General features: G+C 31.2%; 3 protein-coding genes across 4 annotated transcripts; all 3 read left to right on the forward strand.

Annotated features, from left to right (window-relative positions):
- The first annotated feature begins 5,473 nt into the window (after window positions 1-5,473).
- On the forward strand, window positions 5,474-11,686 carry LOC107605459 (ubiquitin carboxyl-terminal hydrolase 18). The gene is made up of 11 exons (XM_016307346.3): window positions 5,474-5,981; window positions 6,863-7,046; window positions 7,686-7,774; window positions 8,017-8,102; window positions 8,185-8,350; window positions 8,490-8,613; window positions 9,158-9,315; window positions 9,704-9,788; window positions 9,976-10,188; window positions 10,303-10,364; window positions 10,785-11,686. Exons 1-11 carry the CDS (start codon window positions 5,728-5,730, stop codon window positions 11,479-11,481), a joined length of 2,118 nt encoding a protein of 705 aa, XP_016162832.3. The 5' UTR covers window positions 5,474-5,727; the 3' UTR covers window positions 11,482-11,686.
- Window positions 11,687-16,150: 4,464 nt separating this feature from the next.
- On the forward strand, window positions 16,151-18,264 carry LOC107648534 (F-box only protein 13-like). 2 transcript variants are annotated; one of them, XM_088491611.1, is made up of 3 exons: window positions 16,157-16,467; window positions 16,731-16,815; window positions 16,919-18,264. In XM_088491611.1, exons 2-3 carry the CDS (start codon window positions 16,767-16,769, stop codon window positions 18,145-18,147), a joined length of 1,278 nt encoding a protein of 425 aa, XP_088347737.1. In that variant the 5' UTR covers window positions 16,157-16,467; window positions 16,731-16,766; the 3' UTR covers window positions 18,148-18,264. The 2 variants fall into 2 exon arrangements, with proteins under 2 accessions (XP_016207845.1, XP_088347737.1); XM_016352359.3 differs by lacking the exon at window positions 16,731-16,815 and having other exon boundaries at window positions 16,151-16,467.
- Window positions 18,265-19,601: 1,337 nt separating this feature from the next.
- On the forward strand, window positions 19,602-22,648 carry AIP2 (RING/U-box superfamily protein). The gene is made up of 5 exons (XM_016307348.3): window positions 19,602-20,057; window positions 20,522-20,750; window positions 20,852-21,054; window positions 21,614-21,829; window positions 22,185-22,648. The coding sequence occupies exons 1-5, from the start codon at window positions 19,911-19,913 to the stop codon at window positions 22,332-22,334; spliced, it is 945 nt and encodes a 314-aa protein (XP_016162834.1). The 5' UTR covers window positions 19,602-19,910; the 3' UTR covers window positions 22,335-22,648.
- Window positions 22,649-24,586: the final 1,938 nt, after the last annotated feature.

Below are 24,586 nucleotides of genomic sequence, written 5' to 3' on the forward strand. Positions count from 1 at the left end.
TTCCTCCTTAGTCTGGTAAGATTGGCCAATCTAAAATTTCCCAGAAGTATTGCCCTCGTGTAATCCTTGGCCTCCGAAGGTGTGTGCCTCATCCGGTTGTTGACTCACTGCTTCCAAGTTTAACGTCGAGAAATGTGGCGGTTGTTGGTGGGACCTAGAACTGGATGGCCCCTGAGGTGTAGGTGGGGTCACCGGAGTCTCCTTCTCACTATCTCCCGATATGTGATCGGGCTCATCGTCCGAATCATCTTCCCGCATCGCGTCCTCAACGTGATCCGACTCACCACCACCAACAAGACCAGTAATCAAACCAGGTGACCTAGCTGCCGGTGCTGGAACAAGTGGAGATGCAGTTAAGAGACAACTAGGTGCGACGACAGGCATTGAAGTAGAAGCACCCCCACCGTCGTCGACTGAGGATTTGGCGCTGAAGCCCTGGAACTGTCGACATCGTCTTCCAACTTGGCAAACAACTCGTGTATTCTCACCTCCAGAAAACTCCGCCAACAATGAAACAAGACCTGCATGTCTTCATCCGACCCTATCACAAATGTTTCATACTGCACACCACTTGACATAACCGCCATCGGAATCTTGTAGAACACCTTCTTAACCAACTTGACCCCACACAACCCTGCCTTCTGCAATATGTTCCTCTTTAGATCCGACAAAGTATCAGTCGAACGGATAAAAACGCTCAGCGGTTCTTTATCAGTGAACTTAACACCATCCTATTATTTTTTTTATTTTACCAGAGCAGTGGACTAGAACCAACAAGCTCTCCTCACTATCCATTTGTGAAAGTGTGAAAATGACTCTCTACAAATGCCCCACTCCCTATCTTGAGTGGTATATATAGGCGAATTTGACAAAGCATAAACCGCTAAACCCCTGTAGTGGTTTATGCACATTTGCAAATCACACATAAACCGCGACACCCCTACCGCGGATTATGTGCAACTTTGTTTCGAACGTAAACCGCGACACCCTGTAGCGGATTACATTCATTCGTAAACCGTGGGACTCCTATCACGATTTACATTGTTTATGAAAAAATACATTTCGGTATCTATTTTGCAAAATGTATACTCTGATAAATTTGGAGGCCAGAATATTTATTTCAATAAATTCTCCGTAAAATAGTGTCTATTTTTAATTTTTTTCAGCCAGTCACTATTAAAATGTCTCTAAAATTAGTTTTTCTCACACATAAAAAATTTTAAGGAGTAAATTATTAGGTATAAGTATTTTTAATATATATATATTATGTATAAAATATAAGTTTGATTTACATCCGATAATTATATATTTTGTGTTAACTATATGAGAAATGTATAAAATAGATTAGTAGTCAAATGAAAATGATAACAAAATATAAACGTGCAGTAATTCTTAATTATTTAAGTTGTATAAAAAATTAAAAAATAAAATATAATTGTAATGTCTTGTAAAAAGTCAACTGTATATACAATTTCAAGAGTATTTTTGATGAATTAATTTAAAAAAAAAATACTTTCTTTTGGTAAATTTATCTTCCAGTTCTAGTTTGAATTCATGTTGTTCATCCATTATATCTTGATGATATACTAACTCATCTTGTTGATTAATGCCATCGCATTCATCTTGGTGTTCCGTAAATATATGTAACATGTTAAAACTGTCCAATAAAAAAATTTATTCAGTAAACTAGGTCATATAATACTAACAAAATATAAAACTCATACAATAAACCAAGTTTTAGAGTCTAGATAAATTTTTTCAAACAATTAGTTATTGTTTGTATAATAAAATTTTTTTGAGTATATATAATTATTTTCTTCAACCAATCAATTAGATCATTTAGATAACTCAATAAATCAATTGTTTTTTTTAATCAGGTAATAAAATAGATTTACCGGTACAAAACTTACTTTTTATCATAAAACAATTGATTATTTTAAGGAAAAATATATTTTTTATTAATCAATCCATTGTTAAAATAATATATTAGTTTAAAAAAAAAAAACATTTTTCACTACTCAATCGATTTTATGGCACAGGATTCGGTGGTCCAGGAACTTTTGGACCACTTAGTGATCCAAGTAGAAAACATGTTTTTGGAGTTTTTTTTATCAATTACTACTTAGTCTTTGAACTAATTTTAATTACAAATTAACCCCATATATTTTATTTAATTATAAAAATAGTTTTTTATTTTATAAATTATTATTTTATCAATTATCTATTATATTTATTAACAATCAAATACAAAAATAACAACCAATTATATCATCCATTCATCCTAATAATTCCAATTGATTAAAAAATTAACTTTGATCTCGTTACGTTCGTCCATGGCTTCCAAATCGTGTTTCCTTGAAATTCAATCGATTGGTTTTTCAAAACAATCGATTGAATGATAACTCAATCGATTGGTTTACACTATATCACAAAACAATCGATTGAAAGTTGTAAGGTAGAATGGTAAAAAGCTTAAACCAATCGATTGTTTATACTTTCCAATCGAATGAATGCCTCAAAACAATCGATTGTTGTTGTTACTCAATCGATTGAATTCACGAAAACAACATGGATTTGCCAAATACAATCGATTGGAAAGTGATGACATTGAAGTTTTAACCAAATTCAATCGATTGGTAATGTAATCCAATCGATTGGAAGGTGATGAAGTTGAATATTTTGCCAATTTCAATCGATTGGTAATGGTACCCAATCGATTGAAATGTGATCTGCGGCTATTTCAATCTTGTTATCTTTTTAGAAATTATCTTATTATTCATCTATCTTATCTTTAAAATTCTATCTTTAATTTTTTCTGTTTTATTTTTATGTAGATAAACTAATCTTATCTTTTTCTTAATATTAACATTATAAATTGGTGAATAATCCATCACTAATTATTCAATCCCACCATTGAAATCGTGTATCATTTTCTTTGATTATAAAAAATTTAATTGTTTTTTTTTGGAACATCCATCTACTCAATATCCAATTTTTTTAATTTTCATCCGTCTATTTAATATTCACTATTTTTTCATCGTTATCCACTATTTCTTCATCGTTAATCACCGTTGCAGCAATCAGCAAAGGTCCAATCAAAAGAAAAACAATTAAATTTTTTATAATCAAAGAAAATAATACACGATTTCAATTGTGGGATTGAATAATTAGTGATGAATTATTCACCAATTTATAATGTTAATATTAAGAAAAAGATAAGATTAGTTTATCTACATAAAAATAAAACAGAAAGAATTGAAGATAGAATTTTAAAGATAAGATAGATGAATAATAAGATAATTTCTAAAAAGATAACAAGATTGAAATAGCCGCAGATCACATTTCAATCGATTGGGTACCATTACCAATCGATTGAAATTGGCAAAACATTCAACTTCATCACCTTCTAATCGATTGGATTACATTACCAATCGATTGAATTTGGTTAAAACTTCAATGTCATCACTTTCCAATCGATTGTATTTGGCAAATCCATGTTGTTTTCGTGAATTCAATCGATTGAGTAACAACAACAATCGATTGGTTTAAGATTTTTACCATTCTACCTTACAACTTTCAATCGATTGTTTTGTGATATAGTGTAAACCAATCGATTGAGTTATCATTCAATCGATTGTTTTGAAAAACCAATCGATTGAATTTCAAGAAAACACGGTTTGGAAGCCATGGACGAACGTAACGAGATCAAAGTTAATTTTTTAATCAATTGGAATTATTAGGATGAATGGAGGATATAATTGGTTGTTATTTTTGTATTTGATTGTTAATAAATATAATAGATAATTGATAAAATAATAATTTATAAAATAAAAAACTATTTTTATAATTAAATAAAATATATGGGGTTAATTTGTAATTAAAATTAGTTCAAGGACTAAGTATTAATTGATAAAAAAACTCCAAAAACATGTTTTTTATTTGGACCACTAAGTGGTCCAAAGGTTCCTGGACCACCGAATCCTGTGCCATAAAATAGATTTACCGGTACAAAACTTACTTTTTATCATAAAACAATTGATTATTTTAAGGAAAAATATATTTTTTATTAATCAATCCATTGTTAAAATAATATATTAGTTTAAAAAAAAAAAACATTTTTCACTACTCAATCGATTTTATGAATAATAGAAAGATTGTCTCACGAGAAATTGCAAAATAAAAATTTTATTCACTAACCAATCAATTTCGGATCAAACAATCAATTATTTCTTGAACGATTTAAGATGAAAAAGACGCTTTCATGAACCAATCGATTACTACAATGAAAAAATCGATTAAATCTCTATAGATTGTGATTTCTACAACTACAAAAATCGCATAACGATGAACAAGATAACTAAAGAGATTGATAAATAATTAGTTGGGTAATTGAAAAACAAATTGATAGATTATATACTAATTATTAATATTAGCATTAAAAAAGATAAGATTATAGTATCTAAATTAAAATAAAATTAAAAAGATTAAAGATAAAATTTTAAAAATAAGATTGATGAATAATAAAATAATAATTTATAAAATAAAAAATAAATTTTAAAATTAAATATTAGATAAAAAATTAATTTGTAAATAAAATTAAGTAAGGATTTTTCAGCCATTATTTAAAAAAAATAAAAAATATGTTTGATTATTGTGGCCATTTAATAATCAAAACGTTGTTAGAACATCAAATTTTTCGTAAAGAGTGATGACTCAATGATAAAAATCGATCGAATAGTACAGAGAATGGAATAGGATCTAATTGCACATACTAAAAATAATTATCTTTCATATTAATCGCATGTGTATAGTTATTTAAAAGAATGGATGTAATTGCACATGTAAAATGCTTACACAACTAGGGCATCAAAATTAAACTAAAAAAATCATATTTTTATATTGATTACATAAATAATTGTCTAAAAAAATAAATATAATTGTATGATTATAAAATATTGTATACTACATTAAAATTAAACTTATGTTTTATTTTAATAAATACATAATAAATATATTTAAAGCTTTAATTTTATATTTGTATAAAAAAATTCAATTAATAACCATTATATTTTTAGTGCTTGTTTGTGCGCTATTATTTTGATAAAAAAAGATCTTTTTCAATGAAAAAAGATCTTTTTTTTATTTTTTAGCACTAAAAAAATAAAAAAAAATATCTTTTTTGAGAAATTGTAATTTACATCTTTTTTTAAAAGATCTTTTTTTCTTAAAAAAAAATATTTTTTATGTAATAAATAAACAAAAAATATTTTTATATTATTATATTCAAACATAATAAATAAATAAAAAAATATTTTTATATAAAATATCTAAATATAAAATTATTTTTACTTTTTTATAAGAACTTTTAAAAAAAGATAAGATTTTTTTTTTTTTTATAAGAAGTTCACCCAAGTTTATATTAAAAAACATTAATTCTTTCTCAAGAAACAATTACCAGTGATCCCGAAAGGTTAGGAATCCTTGAGAAGAGAGTAGAAACCAGAAGCTCGAAAGGGAGATCGAGGTTGTGGGTTTGGGTTGAGGAGGGTGTAGTAACTAATTACAGTAATAATTAATAATAATATAAATATTTAATTGAGATAGAAAATAGAATCCGAAGATGAAGGACCTTGGAGTCGATGAAGAAAAACCCTAAGAGAAGGAAGAACGAAGAAGAAGAAGAAGGAGGAGGAGGAGGAGGAGGAGGAGGAGGAGGAGGAGTGGTAGATGCTGGTGGCGGAAGGAACGGAGTGGGATCTGAAGTGGTTCCTTCAGTGGCTATCCTTCGCACTTGTTATCGCCCTTGCCTTGCACACTTTCGTTAAGGACACAGCCTCTAAGTACTTTCAACGTAACAGCAATAACCGTTTCGATAACCCACTCCAACAACCAATGCCTGGCGTTCTCGACGACCCTTCCTGCGCCGCGTGTGGAGCACGCGCCACCAAGAAGTGCTCGCGATGCAAAGCTGTTCGATACTGGTTAATTTTCTCTTTTCCTTTTCATTATTAATTATTAATTATTTATTATTATTACGATTAGAATTAGAATAAATCTTCAGATTGGTCATTGCTATCTTTTGGAGTTTAATTTTGATGCCCTAACGATATAGTTGAATCAAATTCACATGCTTTTGATGATGTTTTAAGAATGAGTATATGTTTGTGTATCGACCAATGATCATTGACCATGCATAATTGCATATAAATCAAATCCTAGTACAAAACAAGAAAAATAATTTTCAATGTACGGGGTAAGCGGTTTTAGTTATTTGGTAGTTTTCTTTAGCATAGTCTGGTACTTTTTTTTTTAAATTTCTATGAGTACTGAAATTAAATCCATAAAGTAATAATCAATTTAAGGAATATATTGATGTCTATTTTCAATATAGAAGGATCAAATTGAGGTTTAAAACTTTTTAATCAATACATGAATAACTTGACATCTATGTATCTTTGGAGGACTAATTTGAGTATCAGTATTTACTTTTGTCAAATTACCACTATTGATTATTATAATTTGTGGGGTTGTATTTGGTAAAACTATATGGCATTTGCAATTGCTTTACTTTTGAGTTTCTAGAGTTCGCTTAACTTTTATGCTTCAAATTGATATAACATAATTATTTCCGGGTTACATATGAAGCTGACCATTTAGATTGACATTTTTCAATTTCATCTTTTATTTTCTAGTAGCAATGGTTGTGCTTGTTTATTTACATTTTGTTTAATTTAGCTTGACATCAATGAAAATCTGCATGGTTTTTTCTGATATAATATAATTGACTGTAAGTACTAGATAAATAGGGGCAAAAGCTGAAATTTGGGTTTTTTGTTCTTACGTGTGTCAATCAAATTTTCAGCTCGCAAGAATGCCAACAGTCACATTGGAAGTCCGGACATAAGGCGAAGTGTACAGTAAATTCGAATAAAAATGGGACTAACAATTGTGTGTCAAAGCCTTCGGCAGCTGGGGAGAAAAGTTCATCTTCAATTGCATTGATACCAAGTTCCAAAACTTCGAGGCCTATCAAGAAGCCTAAAGATGTAATTTTCTATCATAATCTTTATTGACAAATTTACATTTTTCTTTGCTTTGCTTACCATAGGACCTAGTTTGCCTAAGGCACACTGCCACTATGAGATGATACAAGACTAATGCCTTGAGGCCAGAGATGCGATAAGATTAATATTATGACTTTTCAGTTTGGTTATGTTAAGTGTAATTCTTTTAATATAGAACACCAAGCTAACTTAGCCATCATCTAATGGTAGATGATGGATGAGTCAACAATGTCCTATGTAAAATGAGTACAACAAACATCAACGAACATTTTTCTTTGCAATTTACAAAACTCTTGAGCTACTTGTAGTTAAGCACCAACCACTTGGTTTTCTTTTTAACAGTCTCACCATTTACCCTGTGTAGCATCAGAATTAGCAAGTTAGATGGTTGGTATTTCACAGATTTTCCATAATGTTGTCAATTTGTCACTAAAACCTTATACTGTCCCTGGGAAGCAAAGGCACACCCTCAATGACTAGGGCATTGCCTCAACCAGCAAAAGATGCCGACCCTTTTGGAAATTGGTGTTGGAACCTTTGATATACTGTCTTATTCTGTAGTTAAATCTTATGTATTTTCTCTCTTGCACTCCTAACACATACTTGTCTCATTTTTTTCAGGTTCTTTTTCCTTACGATGAATTCATTAAATTCTTTAACTCGGAAAAGCCAGGATTTCCTCCTTGTGGACTCCTGAATTGTGGAAACAGGCATGTCCTTGTCACTCACAAGATTTGGCTTAATAATGCTGGAAAAATGTTATTTGTACATATGTGGATTGGGTGTGGATTCCACTTAAACAGGTCCACATCAAATTCAGTAGTGGATCAGTGTGAAGTTGACATGCTGTTCTGCACCCCATATGTACAAATAACACAAATCATTATGCTATCATCAATAAATTGCATTAGAGGATCAGAGTGAAATTAACATTCATTACGAGTCTTTGCAGTTGCTTTGGAAATGTGGTTCTTCAGTGTCTCTCATTCACAAGGCCACTTGTTGCGTACTTGTTGGAAAAGGGCCACCACAGAGAATGTAATGTCATAACTCAGACCTTTTGATTCTTGCTGGATCTCAACTACCCATGATGCCTTATTTTGTTAGTGTGGTTTTTCAGGCAGTTGCAATAGTGATTGGTGCTTTCTTTGTGAATTTGAAGCTCATGTTGAAAGAACAAGGTCAAGTTCTCAGGCATTTTCTCCGACCAGTATTCTTTCCCGTTTGTCTAATATTAGTGGTACTTTGGGTTGTGGAAGTCAAGAAGATGCTCATGAGTTCATGAGGTTTGTATTTTATTCTCACATTGTTATTTCACTTTTCTTGTACTTTGGACTGCTTTGAAAGGGTGTATATCTTATATATTGTTTGGCAATATATGAAGGTCTTTCTTTAATATATTTTTTCTCGAACTTATTTTTTTAGATTATGCATTGATGCTATGCAATCTGTTTGCCTTGATGAATTTGGTGGAGAGAAGGCCGTCCCTCCTAAGCTTCAGGAAACAACTCTTATTCAACACATTTTTGGTGGCCGGCTTCAATCCGAGGTTAGACATCAAATAAGACGGAAATTTATTTCTCTTGATATAAGGGGATGCATTCTCTTGTTTCTTTTGTTCTGGCATTGGGGCATGCCATGATTATATGCTTCTTGCTGTGGCTTCTTTTTCTTTTTATAGTTTGAACTGAAGAAGTTAGTCTAGCCTCAAGAGTTTAGGCTACATGGTAGACACTCCATTTGAGATTGGACTTTGGAAAATAGCATGATATCCTGTTCAATTTGTGTTAGAAAACAGTTTTCACAGATCTATAATTTAGCTCATAATGATGACTTGAAACATGCAACACTCTGTATCTGAAAGCGAATTATATTCTCCCTTTTGGCTTTGTTGTTATATGGATAAGATTCAAAGCTGCGTGTCATTTATAGCTTTTTTGGTTATAGTTTCTTCGTGGAGTAGTCTTTTCCTTATAAGATATTAAATCTTAATAGGTTTTGTGGCCAAATATCAGTTTTTGTCTTTTGCGTTATATTGATTCTAAATGGATATGGCTGTTTCATTCTGTTAATTTTTTTCCTGTGAAATATAGGTGTTTTGCACAAAATGCGAAAATATTTCAAAACAGTATGAAAATATGATGGATTTGACTGTTGAAATTCATGGAGATGCTGCCTCCTTAGAAGAATGTCTAGACCAGTTTACAGCCAAGGAGTGGCTCCATGGAGAAAATATGTATAAATGTGATGGGTAAGGATACCGTTTATATCAAAAGATACTAGCAATAATTTTATTATCAATTTTTTGTCTTTATCTCCAACCCCGTGTCATTGATATGAGCATCCTTTAAGAATTCTATGTAGTTAACAATAACTTCTTTTGAACTTGGAATGTTTGATTTATTGAATGTAAAGGACATGAGGATTGTTTCAAGGGAAGTTTTCACAGGCTTCAATTTTAATGAGGAAAATATTGTGGCTTCAAAAATTTCATGCCTTCTTATATGAAGATTATGCAACTATTTGCTAAGAATCATATTTGTCCTCAGAGCTAACCCGTCCTCCCTCTTTTGCCAAGCTATCCACTTTTGCCATGTGCAAACCCTGTTTTAAACATATGTTTTGCTGCTGTTTGGCAGGTGCAAAGACTATGTTAAGGCGTGGAAGCGTCTCACTGTGAATCGTGCCCCAAATATTCTTACAATTGCCTTAAAAAGATTTCAGGTCTGTGTAGTACATTCACTGACAACAAATGCATGGAAATAGATGTTAATTGTTGTAATTTGTATGTGTATGTTTATTAATTTACCATAATTGTACACCATACTTGGGGAACATTTCTGTAAAGTGTTGTGTTTTGGACTTCCTTGTCAGATTTTCTCATGTTCTTTTTGAGGTATTGTACTTGCAGAGTGGCAGGTTTGGAAAACTTAACAAGAGAATATCATTCCCAGAGACTTTAAATCTTAGCCCCTACATGAGTGAAGCTGGAGATGGATCTGACATTTACAAGCTATATGCTGTTGTAGTCCATATTGATATGCTAAATGCTTCATTCTTCGGCCACTACATCTGCTACATCAAGGATTTCAATGGAAACTGGTATAGGATTGATGATTGGAAGGTAAACTTTTTTCATCCCATTGAATTATGAATTTTTTCTTTATGGTCATCAATTGTTGCATATACGGTGCTTGAACCTTAAATATCCTCGTATGGTTTGTGTTACATTTATTAGGTCACGAAGGTGGACATGGAGGAGGTACTTTCTCAAGGTGCATACATGCTATTGTATAACAGGTAATTGTTGTGACTGTTTTAGAGAGGCTAATGATCTCGATCATTTGCTCTCTGAGACTCTGACATACTTGCGCGCTCTGTGTCTTATTTCTTCGTTCTCACTGCTCCGTGCCAATGTTACTTGGGTTTGATTGAAATGTGATTTGAATGTCCATATGTAGTATAATATCTGTTCAGCCTCAATTAATGTTGAACCTTGAATTTTTGTTGGATAATTCGATTTTTCTTATACGGATATGAAAAGAGTTTTTCATCTTCAAAGCTAATTTTAGTTATTTTGCTTAAATAGGTTTGTGCTAAGTGCTAACAGCTAGTTCCAATAATCAAATTCGGAGCCAATGCATGCAGCTTTCATTAACTTTTTCCGTCTATTACTTTATGATTGAGGTGGCTAGTATTGCTTGATTTGATCCTGAACAGGTCTAGTGCTCAACCATCCAGCCTTCAAATTCAAGCAACGGAATCATCAGAACCAGCACCAGCGCAAACGGTTAAGGTGGAACGAGAGCAAGGTCCAAATGAACTAGTTGAATGCCTCTCAAATATGAATGCTCAGGCTGCGACTTGCAATGGAGCTCGCGAGGTTTCTCCATCTTATAGTAGTCCAGAACCGAAGGTCTCTGGCAACAAATATGAGCCTCTGTCTGGAATGAACGCTGATGCCAAAGGAGAGCATTCTGAGGATGTCGATATTAGTGATGCTGAGCCAACCGATGTTACAAATATTTCCAGTAGTAAAGTTGAATCATCCGACATACCTATTTCTCCAGCCGACAAAGATTCGCGGAACGTAGACATGGACCAATCCCAAGCGAAGACCTCTGGCTGCACAGAAAAGAAAGACGACACTCATACAGTTAGGTCTGGCCCCTCTCCAGTTTCGCCAACCAATTTTGCTGTTTCAATGGGTCGTCAAAACATGGGAGAGAACTTGGAACATAATACAGAAGTGGTTAAATGCAAGTTAACAACAAAAGATAATGCATACTGTGCCAATGGCAATGGCAATGGCTATGCCAGTGCGAACAAATCCATTACTGCAGTTGAGGATGCCGAAACTGACCAAGGAAATGAAGCTAACAAAGTAGGAATAAAAGGGGACAAGTTAATAATGTAGGTGCTTTTTATTTTTCTGGGCTTCTTTTTTTTTCTTAATATTATTTGATTATCCCATCATCTAAAAGAGGTGGTGAGTTGGGAAATTTTTGTCACAGGTTAACATTATTTGCAGGAACTTTATATCTTATTGTAACACTTTTATATGGATACTCTAATTTATTAATATTGATAGAATAAAATTTTACAGCCCCTTGTTTCACTGATCCTTTTACACCTTGTAAATAAGAGGAGCAAAATAATGCTAGATTTCTGCTTATTGCTGAGGATTGTACTACCTAATCTAATTTCATAAATAAGAAAATTTTCTTCTTGCTTCATCAAGATAATAATTTGAGTGCACGTGTCATGCTTATGGTGGCTTTCTTATTTATTTAAGGTTTAATTATTCCGTAAGTCTCTATAGTTTCATCGAATTTTTAATTTTTTTATTTTTTACCAAAGATAGGAGACTCGAACCCGCAACCTCTTAATTGAGTATGAGGAGACTATGCCATTTGAGTTATAACTCATTGGCCATCGAATTTTCAATTAGGTCTTTATATATATATTATTTTCAATCGGGTTCTTATACCATATTTTTTTTAATTTAGTCCTTATTAACATTAAACGTCTAAAAAATGCTAGTGAATCGTGAATTTATTTATCTACCCATGTCTTTCATGTATATAGGTTCATATGAAATGAAATTTTTTCCCATTTTATTTTTCTTCTTCTACTTTTTCTGAGACACTTGTGCGCTCTTTATCAGTTGTGTCTAATCATGGTAAGAGGTATGTTGTTTGTGGGAGGATGCTAAAATACAATTTTTTTGAGTGGATTGATGATGATGATAGTTGAAAGAATGGGTGGCCAAAAGAAAATGATGGGAGAGTTCACTATTTTTGTGGTGACAAATACTTCGAATTTTTGGAACAAAAAGGAATCTAAACAGAAGATTTATTCTTGCTCTAACAGAAGATGGCAAATTTTTTGAACGGGTTGATGAAAGTGATGCAACAAGAGAAAAAGTATCTGTTGCGGTTAGAGTTGTAGGAACACAAGATTATGGTATGTTGGAGGCTGGAGTAAGAAAATTAGATGCACAAGCAAGGAAGATAGAGAGATTAAGTGTGAAGATAGAGAGATTGATTGTGAAATATGGACAAATAGATGCTTGTGTAGGTAGATTGTGTGATGAATTTAATGTTGTCCAATAACAATTTGAGAGATTGAAAGACAATATAAAAAATCAATGCAAAATGCAATATATTCTTGATAGTCACATTTATCATTTATGCCTCAAAGAAGATCTTTCATGATCATCAATTGAATTTTATAAGATTCTATTTATTTTTTCTCTGAACTTTGATTAATATTCTTAAATTGAATCGTTATCTCGAAATATCTTAAACAGTTACTCCTTCAATATGAATTTAGATTGACTCTTGGATTCGTATCAAATTTTGAACAATTGACTCATTCTTTAGATATTCAAATTTTATAAAATCAGATCTAGACGGGCTAAGGTCCAGTTTGGGTAAACAGTTTAATTAAGTTTCTTTTGAAAAAATAGCTTAAACAATAAATTGTTATATTAAAAGTAATTTATAAATAAGTTATTTTGTTTTTGAATTTTTAGTTCTAAAAGTGCTTATTTTATAGAAATGTGATAAAAAGTAGTAGTATTATGATTTATGAGAGAAGTCATTTTTTTAACTTTTCTATAAGCTCCTAAATAGTTTTTTAGAAAGCTGTAATTTAATTTTAAAAATTACACCATATATTAATACTACTACTTTTTATAAGTTGAAAGTTCAAAAAAATTACTTTTGAACCTTCTCAAACAGGTGCTAAATCTGTTTCGGAATATTTTTAATGTTTTACTTTTGTCATTTGACTGAAAATTGATAATTCAATTTATTGCGATACAAACTCTTTTTATTTATTAACTAGTGTATCAATTGATTCACTTTTTATATATTATAGATGTGTTAAAATAATAAAAATAGAAATAGTTGAAATGATAAGTTGTTTATAAATCAGCGAAGAAGTCTTAATTTTTAGTTATGAAAATAACAAAATAATTTTTGTATGAATTATATATAATAAAGAGTATTTTAGAAAAAAAAATAGACACAATTTTTTTCATATTTTCATTATATATAGCATAGAATTATAAATATAACACTAATTAGAAGAGAGACTAGTGATTAAAACAAATTAAAATAATAAAAAAAATTAAAATATTTAATTTGCTAGTAATTAAAACAAATCTGAACTATTTTAATGAAAAAAAAATTAGAACAAAGAACTATGAAGAAGTAGAATGAACTACAAAGAATTATTCTGAAGGTAATAGTTATTAGTATCCTTTTTATAGAAGAAAATGAATGGTAGGGTTGGTAAAAAAAAAAAAATTTTTCACCTAATTTTCTAAGGATAATAATCAACCATGAACGTGAAACGCAGAAGTTACAAATTTTAGCTTCTCCTGAACGTGATTTCAGAGGCAGAATCAATTCTGCTTTCAGAGAAATAAAAATGTCCAAACATAAAAGTGAAACTTTCAAGAAATTCAAACGTACTTCTCTCCTTCCTAACACATTTGCCAAACACACCCTTTTTAAGGTATTGCTTATATGATCTTATTTTTGAGAGTGATAGTGTTTGTGTAACTTGGTAATTTACCCTACTTTGATAAATTCTATGTATATGATACTCAGAATGTCTTTATTAACAATAACAGAAGGAGCCATTTAATTTCATTAACTTTAATATAAATAGATTCTTCCTAAGAAGTTTATTAGAGCCTTCCTATGTTTCTTTTTTTCATTGGGTATAGGAACCTTTGTACCTTTAGGGCGTGTGAGAATCTGCTTAAGGTGAAAGCACACGAGGAGAAGCAGAAAAAAAAAGAAAAAAAGAAAAAAGAAAAAGACCAATATCATTTAACAGCTTTTACTTTATCTATAACCCTTCCCACTAATCTTAACCTAATATAGTTATCTGTTTTAGGAATTTAAAAAGAAAAATAAAATGCTTTTCTTGTGGATGGGGCTTTCAGCATTGACTTATGTATATAGTATATAAAAAAGAGAAAAAGGAAAAACAAAAACATTAGATGCCTTAACGAGGAGAAAAAAAAGGAACAAAAATGAGTGTTTTTCTTCCTTTTAGTTTTACTTTGGTAATGGTCAGCTGAAAAAAAAAAAAAAGTCATGACATCCAATTTCTTCTTTGACAATTGACATAGCCAATGATCCACTTTGAAACCTAATTGTCTTTATTCTCTTTTATAATATGCAAAGTTGGTAGGGTTAGAGATTATTAAAGTGATTATATAAATATAGAAAGTGTGGCTATGAACTATGAAGTGTTTTCTTGTTCGTGTGTAGTGTATTTGCTTTTCTCATTTTTCAACTCGAATCCAAAGCCAAAGTGTACTAAGGACTATAAGTAGAGTCAACGATTTATGTTATGTTATACCTCATCAATGTTGTAAAATATTTATACTAACACCATCTCATCATTTTCTTTAGCTCTCACCAGTTAATTTGAATAAAATACTTTCCATTGAATTACATGAATTTTAATAAAGCAAAAAGATATAATTAATACCATAATAATAATAATAAAATTTTAGCTTTGGTCTTTATAACATATTTTATGATCATAAAGTCTTATAGTTGAAGCTTTGATTCTCTTATTAAGAGCTTAAAATTAATCGATCTAATAACTTTTGTAATGATATAAGTTTATGAATTTAAAAATTTAAAAATCATTTCATAAGATGCGAAGTTTTAACGAGTAACAATGTTGATCATATTGTTTTGATTTCAAAAATGAATATGATACTAACGAATAAAATTATTCCAAGTAAATTTTAACAAAGACAAAAATCCATAAGTATTGCTATTAATGAAAAATTAATCTATTTTAAAGACAAATACAATTTTTTTTCTACGGATTCCTAACTCTACAAGTCGAGGACGACTAATTCACCACATATTGATACTCTATTTATTAAGAGTCTGTCCCTAACTAATGGATTATTTATACACACAAGACGAGATTCAAACTCCAAATACTTGCTTAACTAGACAAATAAGATGATCATTTAATCAATTCAAATTGACTAAAACAAATATTAATTATTTTAATACTTTTAAGTTGTAAAATATTTATAATAATAATTACTATATATATATTTTATTTAAATTTTAATAAAAAGATTTTATATAATTTTATGTATTACCCTGTATAGAGTACGAAAACATACACTAATTTATTTTTAAAAAAAACATCTTTTCTACACATAAAAAGTTAAAAATCTTCAAAACCTAAAATAAAAGAAGTGAAAAAAGAAAGAAAAAGACTAATACTTAATTAATTGTAGGCAATATAACCTAGACTTACAACATTGCATATAATATTCCTAAAAATAATAACAACAACTTATGTTGTATGCCAACGAATTAAAACGTAATCTTCATGTTTTGTAAACCTAAATTGTGGTTAGTAACATAGTATAGACAAGATGTAACATGTAAGAGACACTACTTTACCAAAAGTAATAAGTATCCAAAGTTTACAAAGAAAAAATGCATAGCCAAGTTCTCTTATATATAATAGCACTTCAATATCATATGATTTTGCACCCAACATTATTTGACATTAAAATCCACCCACTCGTGTGTTGTGTCTCAATTGTCAACCATCCAAAAAATAAAAAATAAAAAACTATTTTATTTTTGATTTATTTAAGAAAAGAGTACATTACATTACACAGCAACACAGGAAGCTTCCTACATCACTGAGTTGAGTTACCCTTTTTCTCTTTTCCACTTTTTCTCGGATTTTCTTGCTATTCACCAAACACAAACACACACTTTTTAAGAACACAATCTATCACTTCACTTCACTTGTGTTCTGTTCAATTCACCACCTTCTCTGCTTATTGTTCTTGCTGCTGCTTCTCACTCAACAGTTTCACTTCTATCATCAGGTACATTCATTTCTTCCCTTCATTTTTTTCTCATTTGTTATTGGACTGGAAACCCCTCTAATGAGAGTGTTTTGGATGGCATTTTCTCTTCCAAAAGAAAATGAGGCTCCATTATTTGAAATTTTTGGGTTCTTTTCCTATAGTTTCAGTTCTTTTCATGTTTTGCTTCTAAAATCTATAGCATATGTTGTTAAGCTAAGTGTTCATTTTTCCTTTTTCTCTATTTTTGGAGTCTTTTGTGAGTTTTTTTTTGAAGTGTGTAGATTGGTTATCAGAGTTCAACAACTATTGCAAATCCCATGAGAAAAGTTTTGATCTTTTGCATGTTTGTTAATTATCTTCTGGATGGTTAGTTACATATTTCTGGTTCATTTTTTGCAAGTTTTTATTCAATTTTTCTTGGAAATGTTGATTTCTTGATGACATTTTGGACAATTGTTGTTGGTTGCAGTTTGTTTTCGAGATTTCGGGTTAATGGAACGTGGTTTGAAGAGAAAGTTACCACAAAATAACTTTTCTATGGATGAACTCAATGAAGATCTCTTGGAAAGGATACTTTCATGGCTCCCAACTTCAGCATTCTTTCGCCTCAATTCTGTCAGCAAAAGATGGAAATCTGCTGCTAATTCTGCGAGTTTCAAGCTCGCCTGCTCGCGAATTCCTTCCCGGGATCCTTGGTTCTTGATGGTTGCCCCAAACCTCAAGCAATCTGTTGTGTTTAACTCTGCTGAAAACAGTTGGAAAAGGCTCAATTATCCGTGCCATCTTCGCGAAGATTCCGACCAAGGTTGCATGCCAGTTGCAGCCTCTGGTGGCCTAGTTTGCTACCGGAAATCGTCCGGAAATTTCATCGTGTGCAATCCGGTGACAGGGTCTTGTAGTGAACTCCCTCCATTGCATTTTGCCTCAGAAAATCATCAATCTCTCAATGCTGTTGTGATGAGTAGTACAACTTCAAATGGCCAACAATCCTACAAGATTGTGTTGGTTCTTGGTGAAATTCCAAATCTTTTCCTTAAATTCTACAATTCAAGCTCTGGTTGTTGGGAAGATGAGTCTGCACTGAAGAAGAATGTTGATGATAGTTCAATGGATTGTGATTCGACCGATGCCAATGTTGTTTACTTCCTTAGCACAACAGGAACTGTGGTTGCTAGTAACATGCAGAGAAGCCCATCGAAGCAATATTCATCGGTTATTACTAACAAAGACGGCTGGGAGACAGTCTACTTCCTTAGCTCGTCCGGGACAGTAGTAGCTTGTAATTTGGCAGACAAATCCTTCTTTGAGTATCCCAGGTTGTTGCCTGTTTTCAGCGAGTATTCTATTGATATTGCAGTGTGTAATGGTGAACTGGTAGTTGTTCTGCTATCAGAATTCTTGGAGAGTGCTAGTCTTAGGGTGTGGAAATACGACGAGGCTAACCGGCGCTGGCAACAGATTGTAGTGATGCCAGCAGCTATGTCTCATGAGTGGTATGGAAGGAAGGTGGATATTAACTGCGTCGGAGCAGGCGATCGGATATTTATATGCTTGAACTCTCCTGAGACTTGCACTTATATAGTGTGTGATTTGGTGACCAACACTTGGGTTGAATTGCCAAAATGTTGCATTAATGGTGAAGTCATGGAATTCATGTCTGCATTTTCATTTGAGCCTAGGATAGAGGCTGCTGTATGAATTTGATTATCATACTTTGTTGTCTTCTGTTAGCACATTTTTTTATTCATTTTTTACATTTGTATCCAGTGACTAGTATTATCAATTAATGTCCTTGTTGATGATTCTTTTAATAATGTGTAGTTATGCTGCAAATGTTCACATGAATGTTTTAAGAGTTTGGATCAATTGTGAAGCAAACTTGCTTAATCTACCTTTTGAGAATGTTTTGTGTGTTCATTTTGGCAGTTAAATTAGTTTTGGAAGTAAATGATATGAAGATTAATGTGACAATTCAATCAATCATAGTAACCTTTTTGAGCTGGTTAACAACTAATTATTTTCAGAGCTAAAGTTAACTCCAAGCCATCATAAGTAATTGAGGATGTTGAGATGGAAAAATAGATCTGATGCATATGTTTTATGGTATTAAAGTTTGCATTGATTGTAAAGCAGGTTTATGCGTTTATTTATATATAATAGGTGTTAAATTCAAGTGAGTTCAACATGGATTATTCTACCAAGTTCAAGACATGTCTTTAGATTTAAAGAAGGGCTAATCTCTTGTGAATCTGAATTTTATTTAGAGGTCTGTTGTTAGTCAATAAATTCGATTGCTGCATACACAAGACAGGTTTCGAACCCCCAATATTTAGTTAAACAGACGAGTGAGCTGACTACTCGACCAACACAAGTTGGTTCAATAGAATGTCATTGAATAAGATATTGCTGAATAGAGCTATAGCAATGATAATTGTCTCATAAATTGATAAACATGTATATAATAAGTTAAATATTAAAAAAAAATCACTTTAAAATAAGAAATTGTAAAATTTTAGACTCTCTAACACAGTACCACTGATCTAATATTGGAATATAATTCTTCCAATACCGTATATGCTCATATAATTGATTCATTATTTACTGTTTATATAAAAAAGTTTAACGTTACATTCAAATTGAATCTTTATAAGAATTTTTTTTGTTAAAAAAAAATCTAAATATTTATTTGAAAATTATTTAATATAAAAAAAATTCTATTTTCTTTAAGAAAAGAATTTATTTCTATTTAAAACTCATTTTTTATTTAGAATAGCTATAATATATTAATAAAAAAGAATTCAAATTTAAAGAATTTGTGAATGAATTTAAAAATCAAATCTTTTTTAGTCTGATTTACAAAAAAAAAATTAAAATTAAAATTCTCAAAAATTTTAAATAATTTATTTTTAATTATTTTAAAACAAAAAAATCAATTCTTGAGTAACTTTTAATTTTTAGATTTGAATCTTTTAAATTTTAAATTTTATTTTAAAAAATAAAATATAATTTATTATTATTTATTTTATATGTGAAACTAAAAAAAATAAAAAAAATATTCAATAATAAAAAATTTTAATTTATCTTCTAAAATAAAAATTTAAAATTTATAGATCCAAATTCCTAATTCCTAACCTTTCAAAAAAATTCTGCCTACGCCGTTGCTTGGCAACAGCCAACCGGTCAATTTCTCTCTATTGGTTTTCCTCTCCTTTTCAGCATTAGACTTTAGTTACACGTGGCATGGAACTATTGGCTGAGTTTCTGAGACATCAGTAGACGCGCTTGTAGAGGATCGTTCCGCTGGTTTCCTCCTTCGGAAGAAACAAAAAGCTATTTCAGAAGGAACAGCCGAACAGAAAAGAAGAAGAAGAAGAAGAAGAAGAAGAACAAGGGTTTCTGAATTTTGATAATTCGATCTGAATCTAATAGGAAAAAGAAATCATTTCAATTTCATATATAAAATGGAATCGGAGGATTCGGTGAGACTAGAATTGGAAGAATTGCAGAAGCAATTGGGGAAGAAGCAAAGATTCGAAAGCGCTGTTTCCTCTCTCAAATCCATGCTTCAGAGCAAATATCTATCAGCTTCTCCATCTCTTCGTAAATCTGTATGCTTCTTTTCTTCTTCTCTTTTTATTTATTTATTTTAATTTTTTTGTTAATTCATATTCATTTTCCCAATTCTGTTTTTCCGACTAGTTAGAAGTGTTATGAGTTGGTTGTTATCCTTTATTCTTGGAAAGAGCAGATTTTTTTAATGTGCTAGGGTTGATAAGTATGGATGGTTGAATATAATAATAAATATACAAAATATATAAAATGTTCATGAATTGGTTCTGATTACTGATTTTTCTGATTGATGTTTTCTTTTAATTTTTAATTTTTGCTAATAATGATTTGTTGTTAGATTATATGTAACAAAGTGACTATGACTACTATAAACCTTGATTTGGCTTATGATGTGTAACTTCCCTTATCCTTGAAATTTGATATACAAAAGAAATGTTGCTAGTCTTTGGTGAAGAATTTAAAACCAGTTTTGACTGTGGTGATGTTGGATTGTTGGTGGCAGTTTTATTCGGTTATATGCCGAGTTGCTACCGTGTTGAAGACTAGATATACGGCACCGGGTTTCTGGAATGCTGGCCTAGGCCTGTTTGAGCAGGCTCAATTACTTGTTACTGAGCCTTCTGAGAAGGAGCACTTGAAGACTTGCATTGCTCAGGCCAGGGAACACTTGCATTTAGAAGATAACCCATCACAAACCTCGCAGCCTGCAGCGCAGAATAATACGAATGGAGGTGATTTTCTTTAAACAAATATATGTTTTTTTTTTTTCTATTTTCTTGAGGTGCTATTTATTTTTGTATGTGTTCATTTATCGCGTACTGTGTTGTTTCAGGATATCTTTTCGAGGGGCATCTTACTGTAGATCCCGAACCTCCTCAGCCTCAATGGTTGGTGCAGTCAAACCTCTTGTCAACTGCTGCTACTTTGTTTGCTGCTGAATCCTCTCAAGGTTCGGCAGCGACCGATACCACACCAGAGAATGCAGCTAATGTGCTTCAAGAGCTTATAAATAGATTGGAAGAAGTCATGCCCCTGGTATTCATTGAAAATCCTTTCATATGTTCTTCTAAACTCTCGTTATTTAGATTATAATACTTCCCATTTAGGTAAGTTTAAAGACAGAATTACAATGTGGTTTAGTTGTACTTGGAAACATAAGTAAGCCTAGATATTTGGGATTTGTTAACAAATTATTTAGGCCTAACTTGAGTGCACCTAGTTAAATTTGAGCAAGCATTCCTTTAAGCTATATTTGAGTACTTATTCGCGTCACACATAAGATAAGGAACCAAAGGAGACTTCATAAATATAAGCAAGGCTCATTTTACCTCTCTATAAATGATGTTCTTTTTCACTTTCTGCTTTGGTGGATCTGTCATCAATATTGGTACATCAATAAGACGGTAACTTAGATATAAATAACCTACCATTCAATTGAACTCATATTGTTTAGTGCTTGGTTGGATTATTATTTTATTTTATTTTCTTGCATGCTTTTTTATTGTGTGCATGTTTTCTGGTATGATCAAAAGTTCCATTGCTACACTTTGCATTGCTTTATTAACGACAATTTGCTGTAATTTATTATGGTTAGATGATTGAAGATGGTCCTGTGGCTCCAAGGGCCCCTCCTGCCAGTAAAGAAGTCGTGGCGAGACTTCCTGTCATTACTCTCACAGAGGAAATACTGGCTAAGCTGGGGAAAGATGCAGAGTGTGCAATTTGCAGGGAGAACCTGGCTGTAGATGACAAAATGCAAGAGTTACCTTGCAGGCACACTTTCCATCCACCGTGTCTAAAACCATGGCTGGTATTATTCGTAACATCCCAGATTCATTCGTGTTCTATGATTTGATTATTTATTTGATTTTTTTAATAAACCATCAATCTTTTCCCTGACCAAAAACACAAGGGACAAAGTTGCAACTCAATTTCAGAGTAACAAATTTGTTCCTCGCTGAGAAGATACTTAAATCATCATATATGGATTTTTATGGAATGACAATTTTGTCACCCTTTTGTCATCTGTGTTTCTTTTTGGGAACAAGATTAGGGTTTACTCTTTTATTCTTGAAGCAAATTTATGTTTCTGATAATGTGGCATTCTATAATTGAATGAGACGATTAGATATATGGTATGATCAATTTGATCATTGATGTGGTAGGATGAACACAATTCTTGTCCGATATGCCGGTATGAGCTGCAAACTGATGATCATGCCTATGAGAGCTGGAAGGAAAGGGAAAAGGAAGCTGAGGAGGAGAGGAAAGGTGCTGAAAATGCCGTTAGAGGTGGTGAATATATGTATGTCTAGATGGCTATTCAGTGTAGGGTTAATATACATAATAACATGGTGGTGCAAAACTGTTATAATTTATAAGGTTTCAATTGGTGAAAAGTATAATATCAGGTGTATTCTTTGTCATATCAAGCAATAGATTTATGTTTCCTGCTAAGCCTTAAGCTTTTTGGAGGTTCTCTTATCATGGTTGTCCCTTGAAGTGCTGTTCATATCTCAAGTTTGCATTGTTATTGAGCAAAGATTGTTGTACTAAATTTCGTTATCGGCCACTTTTTTATTTTATTCAATAATATTTAAAAGATTTCGTTAGCAAACTTTCTAAAGAGGTTAATTAAAAATACTACAAAAAAAGCTTTTATAGAAATTACAAAATAAATGTTAGTTTTTACTTTCTTAACTAATTCGTAACTATATCCATATTTAAAATGTAATTTATCAAATTGATTTAACTTTTAAATTTTATATTAGATAGAGAGAGAGAAAAGGGATTTGTAAGAGATAAGGTTGAAATTTGGGAAGAAGAAAAGTAAAAAGAGGTATTACAATTTAACATAATCAGTGAAGGTTAATATACCCACACGAGTTAACATAATCAGCAACTCATTACTAGCTACTAGGGCTGGAAGTGAGTCAAGCTTGAGTTTGGAATTGAGCTCATAGTTTAAATGAGTCGAGTTTGAGTTTAGATAAGCTCAACTCATTAGCTCGTGAGCTGACTCGATTTTATATATATATATATATATATATATATATATATATATATATATATACGAAATAGTATTATATAATTATATATATTAATGATCTTAATTATTTAAAATTTTATATTTAGTTTTTACATATATTTGATGTAGGACATAAATAAAAAATTTATAATTTAATGATAGATAATAATATATAAAATTGATCTTTTTAAATATTTTATAAAATATATAAGTTATAATTTATTAATATAGAATTATAGATTATGTATTTATGTTTCTATTATTTGAGCCAGCTCGTGAGCTTTCGGTGAGCCGAGCTTGAGCTTAAAAAATAGGCTTGATTATTAATGAGCCAAGCCGTGAGCCAAACTCAATTTTTGTGAGCCGAGCTTGAACTTGGTCTAACTCGGCTCAGCTCGATTCACTTCCAGCCTTACTAGCTACAAATTCTTATATAGAATTCAGATTTTCGCATATTAAATTGAAAGACAACATAGAAAACCGATTTACGAATATACTTAGGCTGGGTTTGGTAAAGCTTTTTTAAGAGGTGCTTGTGCTTTTTAAAAGCACAAGCACGTCATTTTGCGTTTGGTAAATTAAAAAGTCCAAGTGCTTGTGCTTATGGCTTTTAAAAGTTAGGGGTGCTTTTGAAAGCACCTAGGAGGGAGCTTTTCAAAGCTGGCTTATGCTTACCAAATTTTTTTCATTTTCCCGCACGTATTTCCCGCTATTATATTGTCATTAAAATTTTCGTATATTTCTAACTTCTCATCCTAACCTTCACAAATTCTAACACAATCTTCATATATTTTTTATTTTTCAACCTAATCTTCACAAATTTCAATACAAATACATCTCTATCACATATTAGAAATATACGAGGATTTTAATGACAATATAATTGCGGGAAATACATGCGGGAAAATGAAAAAAATTTGGTAAGCATAAGCCAGCTTTGAAAAGCTCCCTTCTAGGTGCTTTCAAAAGCACCCCTAACTTTTAAAAGCCGTAAGCACAAGCACTTGGGCTTTTTAATTTACCAAACGCCAAAATGACGTGCTTGTGCTTTTGAAAAGCAAAAACACCTCTTAAAAAAGCTTTACCAAACCCAGCCTTAGTGGGATACTTAGTTAAGTAGATAGCTTATAAAATTTAGGGGTTAATAAGCATTTTTATTTCCATTTTCGATGAAAATAAAAATAAGAAATTTGAATTTGAGATTTTTAAGTGACAATAGAGAGACTGTATCATTTAAAATATGACTCATTGGCGTTATTAGGATATCTATTATTTACCTCCAATTTATATATATATCTCTTGAAAAAGATAAAGTTTTTTTTTTATTATTTTTTTATTTTATTTGACTGTTTCGATTTTTTTATTTTAGACTTGATTTTTGTATCTTTGAGTACATAGACAAAGTAATTAAAAATAAAATAAAGCTCTAATTAGAATTTATTTATTGAGTTTTTTATTTTATTTAGTATTAAGTACGGATTCTTCGAATTGATATGTATTTGTTAAATTTCTTTATTTTTGACATTTATTTTTTCGTTT

The sequence above is a fragment of the Arachis ipaensis genome, chromosome B6, assembly GCF_059453495.1.
Source record: "Arachis ipaensis isolate K30076 ecotype BB chromosome B6, ASM5945349v1, whole genome shotgun sequence".
Lineage (NCBI taxonomy): Eukaryota > Viridiplantae > Streptophyta > Magnoliopsida > Fabales > Fabaceae > Arachis > Arachis ipaensis.

Bases quoted from the DNA above. Each gene is read 5' to 3' on its own strand.
- LOC107605459 (XM_016307346.3), top strand. From the start codon at position 5,728: ATGCTGGTGGCGGAAGGAACGGAGTGGGATCTGAAGTGGTTCCTTCAG. The intron at 8,614-9,157 runs GTTAGACATCAA...TGTGAAATATAG, and splicing joins GTGGCCGGCTTCAATCCGAG to GTGTTTTGCACAAAATGCGA. The intron at 10,189-10,302 runs GTAAACTTTTTT...TACATTTATTAG, and splicing joins ATAGGATTGATGATTGGAAG to GTCACGAAGGTGGACATGGA.
- LOC107648534 (XM_088491611.1), top strand. From the start codon at position 16,767: ATGAGAAAAGTTTTGATCTTTTGCATGTTTGTTAATTATCTTCTGGAT. The intron at 16,816-16,918 runs GTTAGTTACATA...TGTTGGTTGCAG, and splicing joins TGTTAATTATCTTCTGGATG to TTTGTTTTCGAGATTTCGGG.
- AIP2 (XM_016307348.3), top strand. From the start codon at position 19,911: ATGGAATCGGAGGATTCGGTGAGACTAGAATTGGAAGAATTGCAGAAG. The intron at 21,055-21,613 runs GTATTCATTGAA...TATTATGGTTAG, and splicing joins TGGAAGAAGTCATGCCCCTG to ATGATTGAAGATGGTCCTGT. The intron at 21,830-22,184 runs GTATTATTCGTA...TTGATGTGGTAG, and splicing joins CGTGTCTAAAACCATGGCTG to GATGAACACAATTCTTGTCC.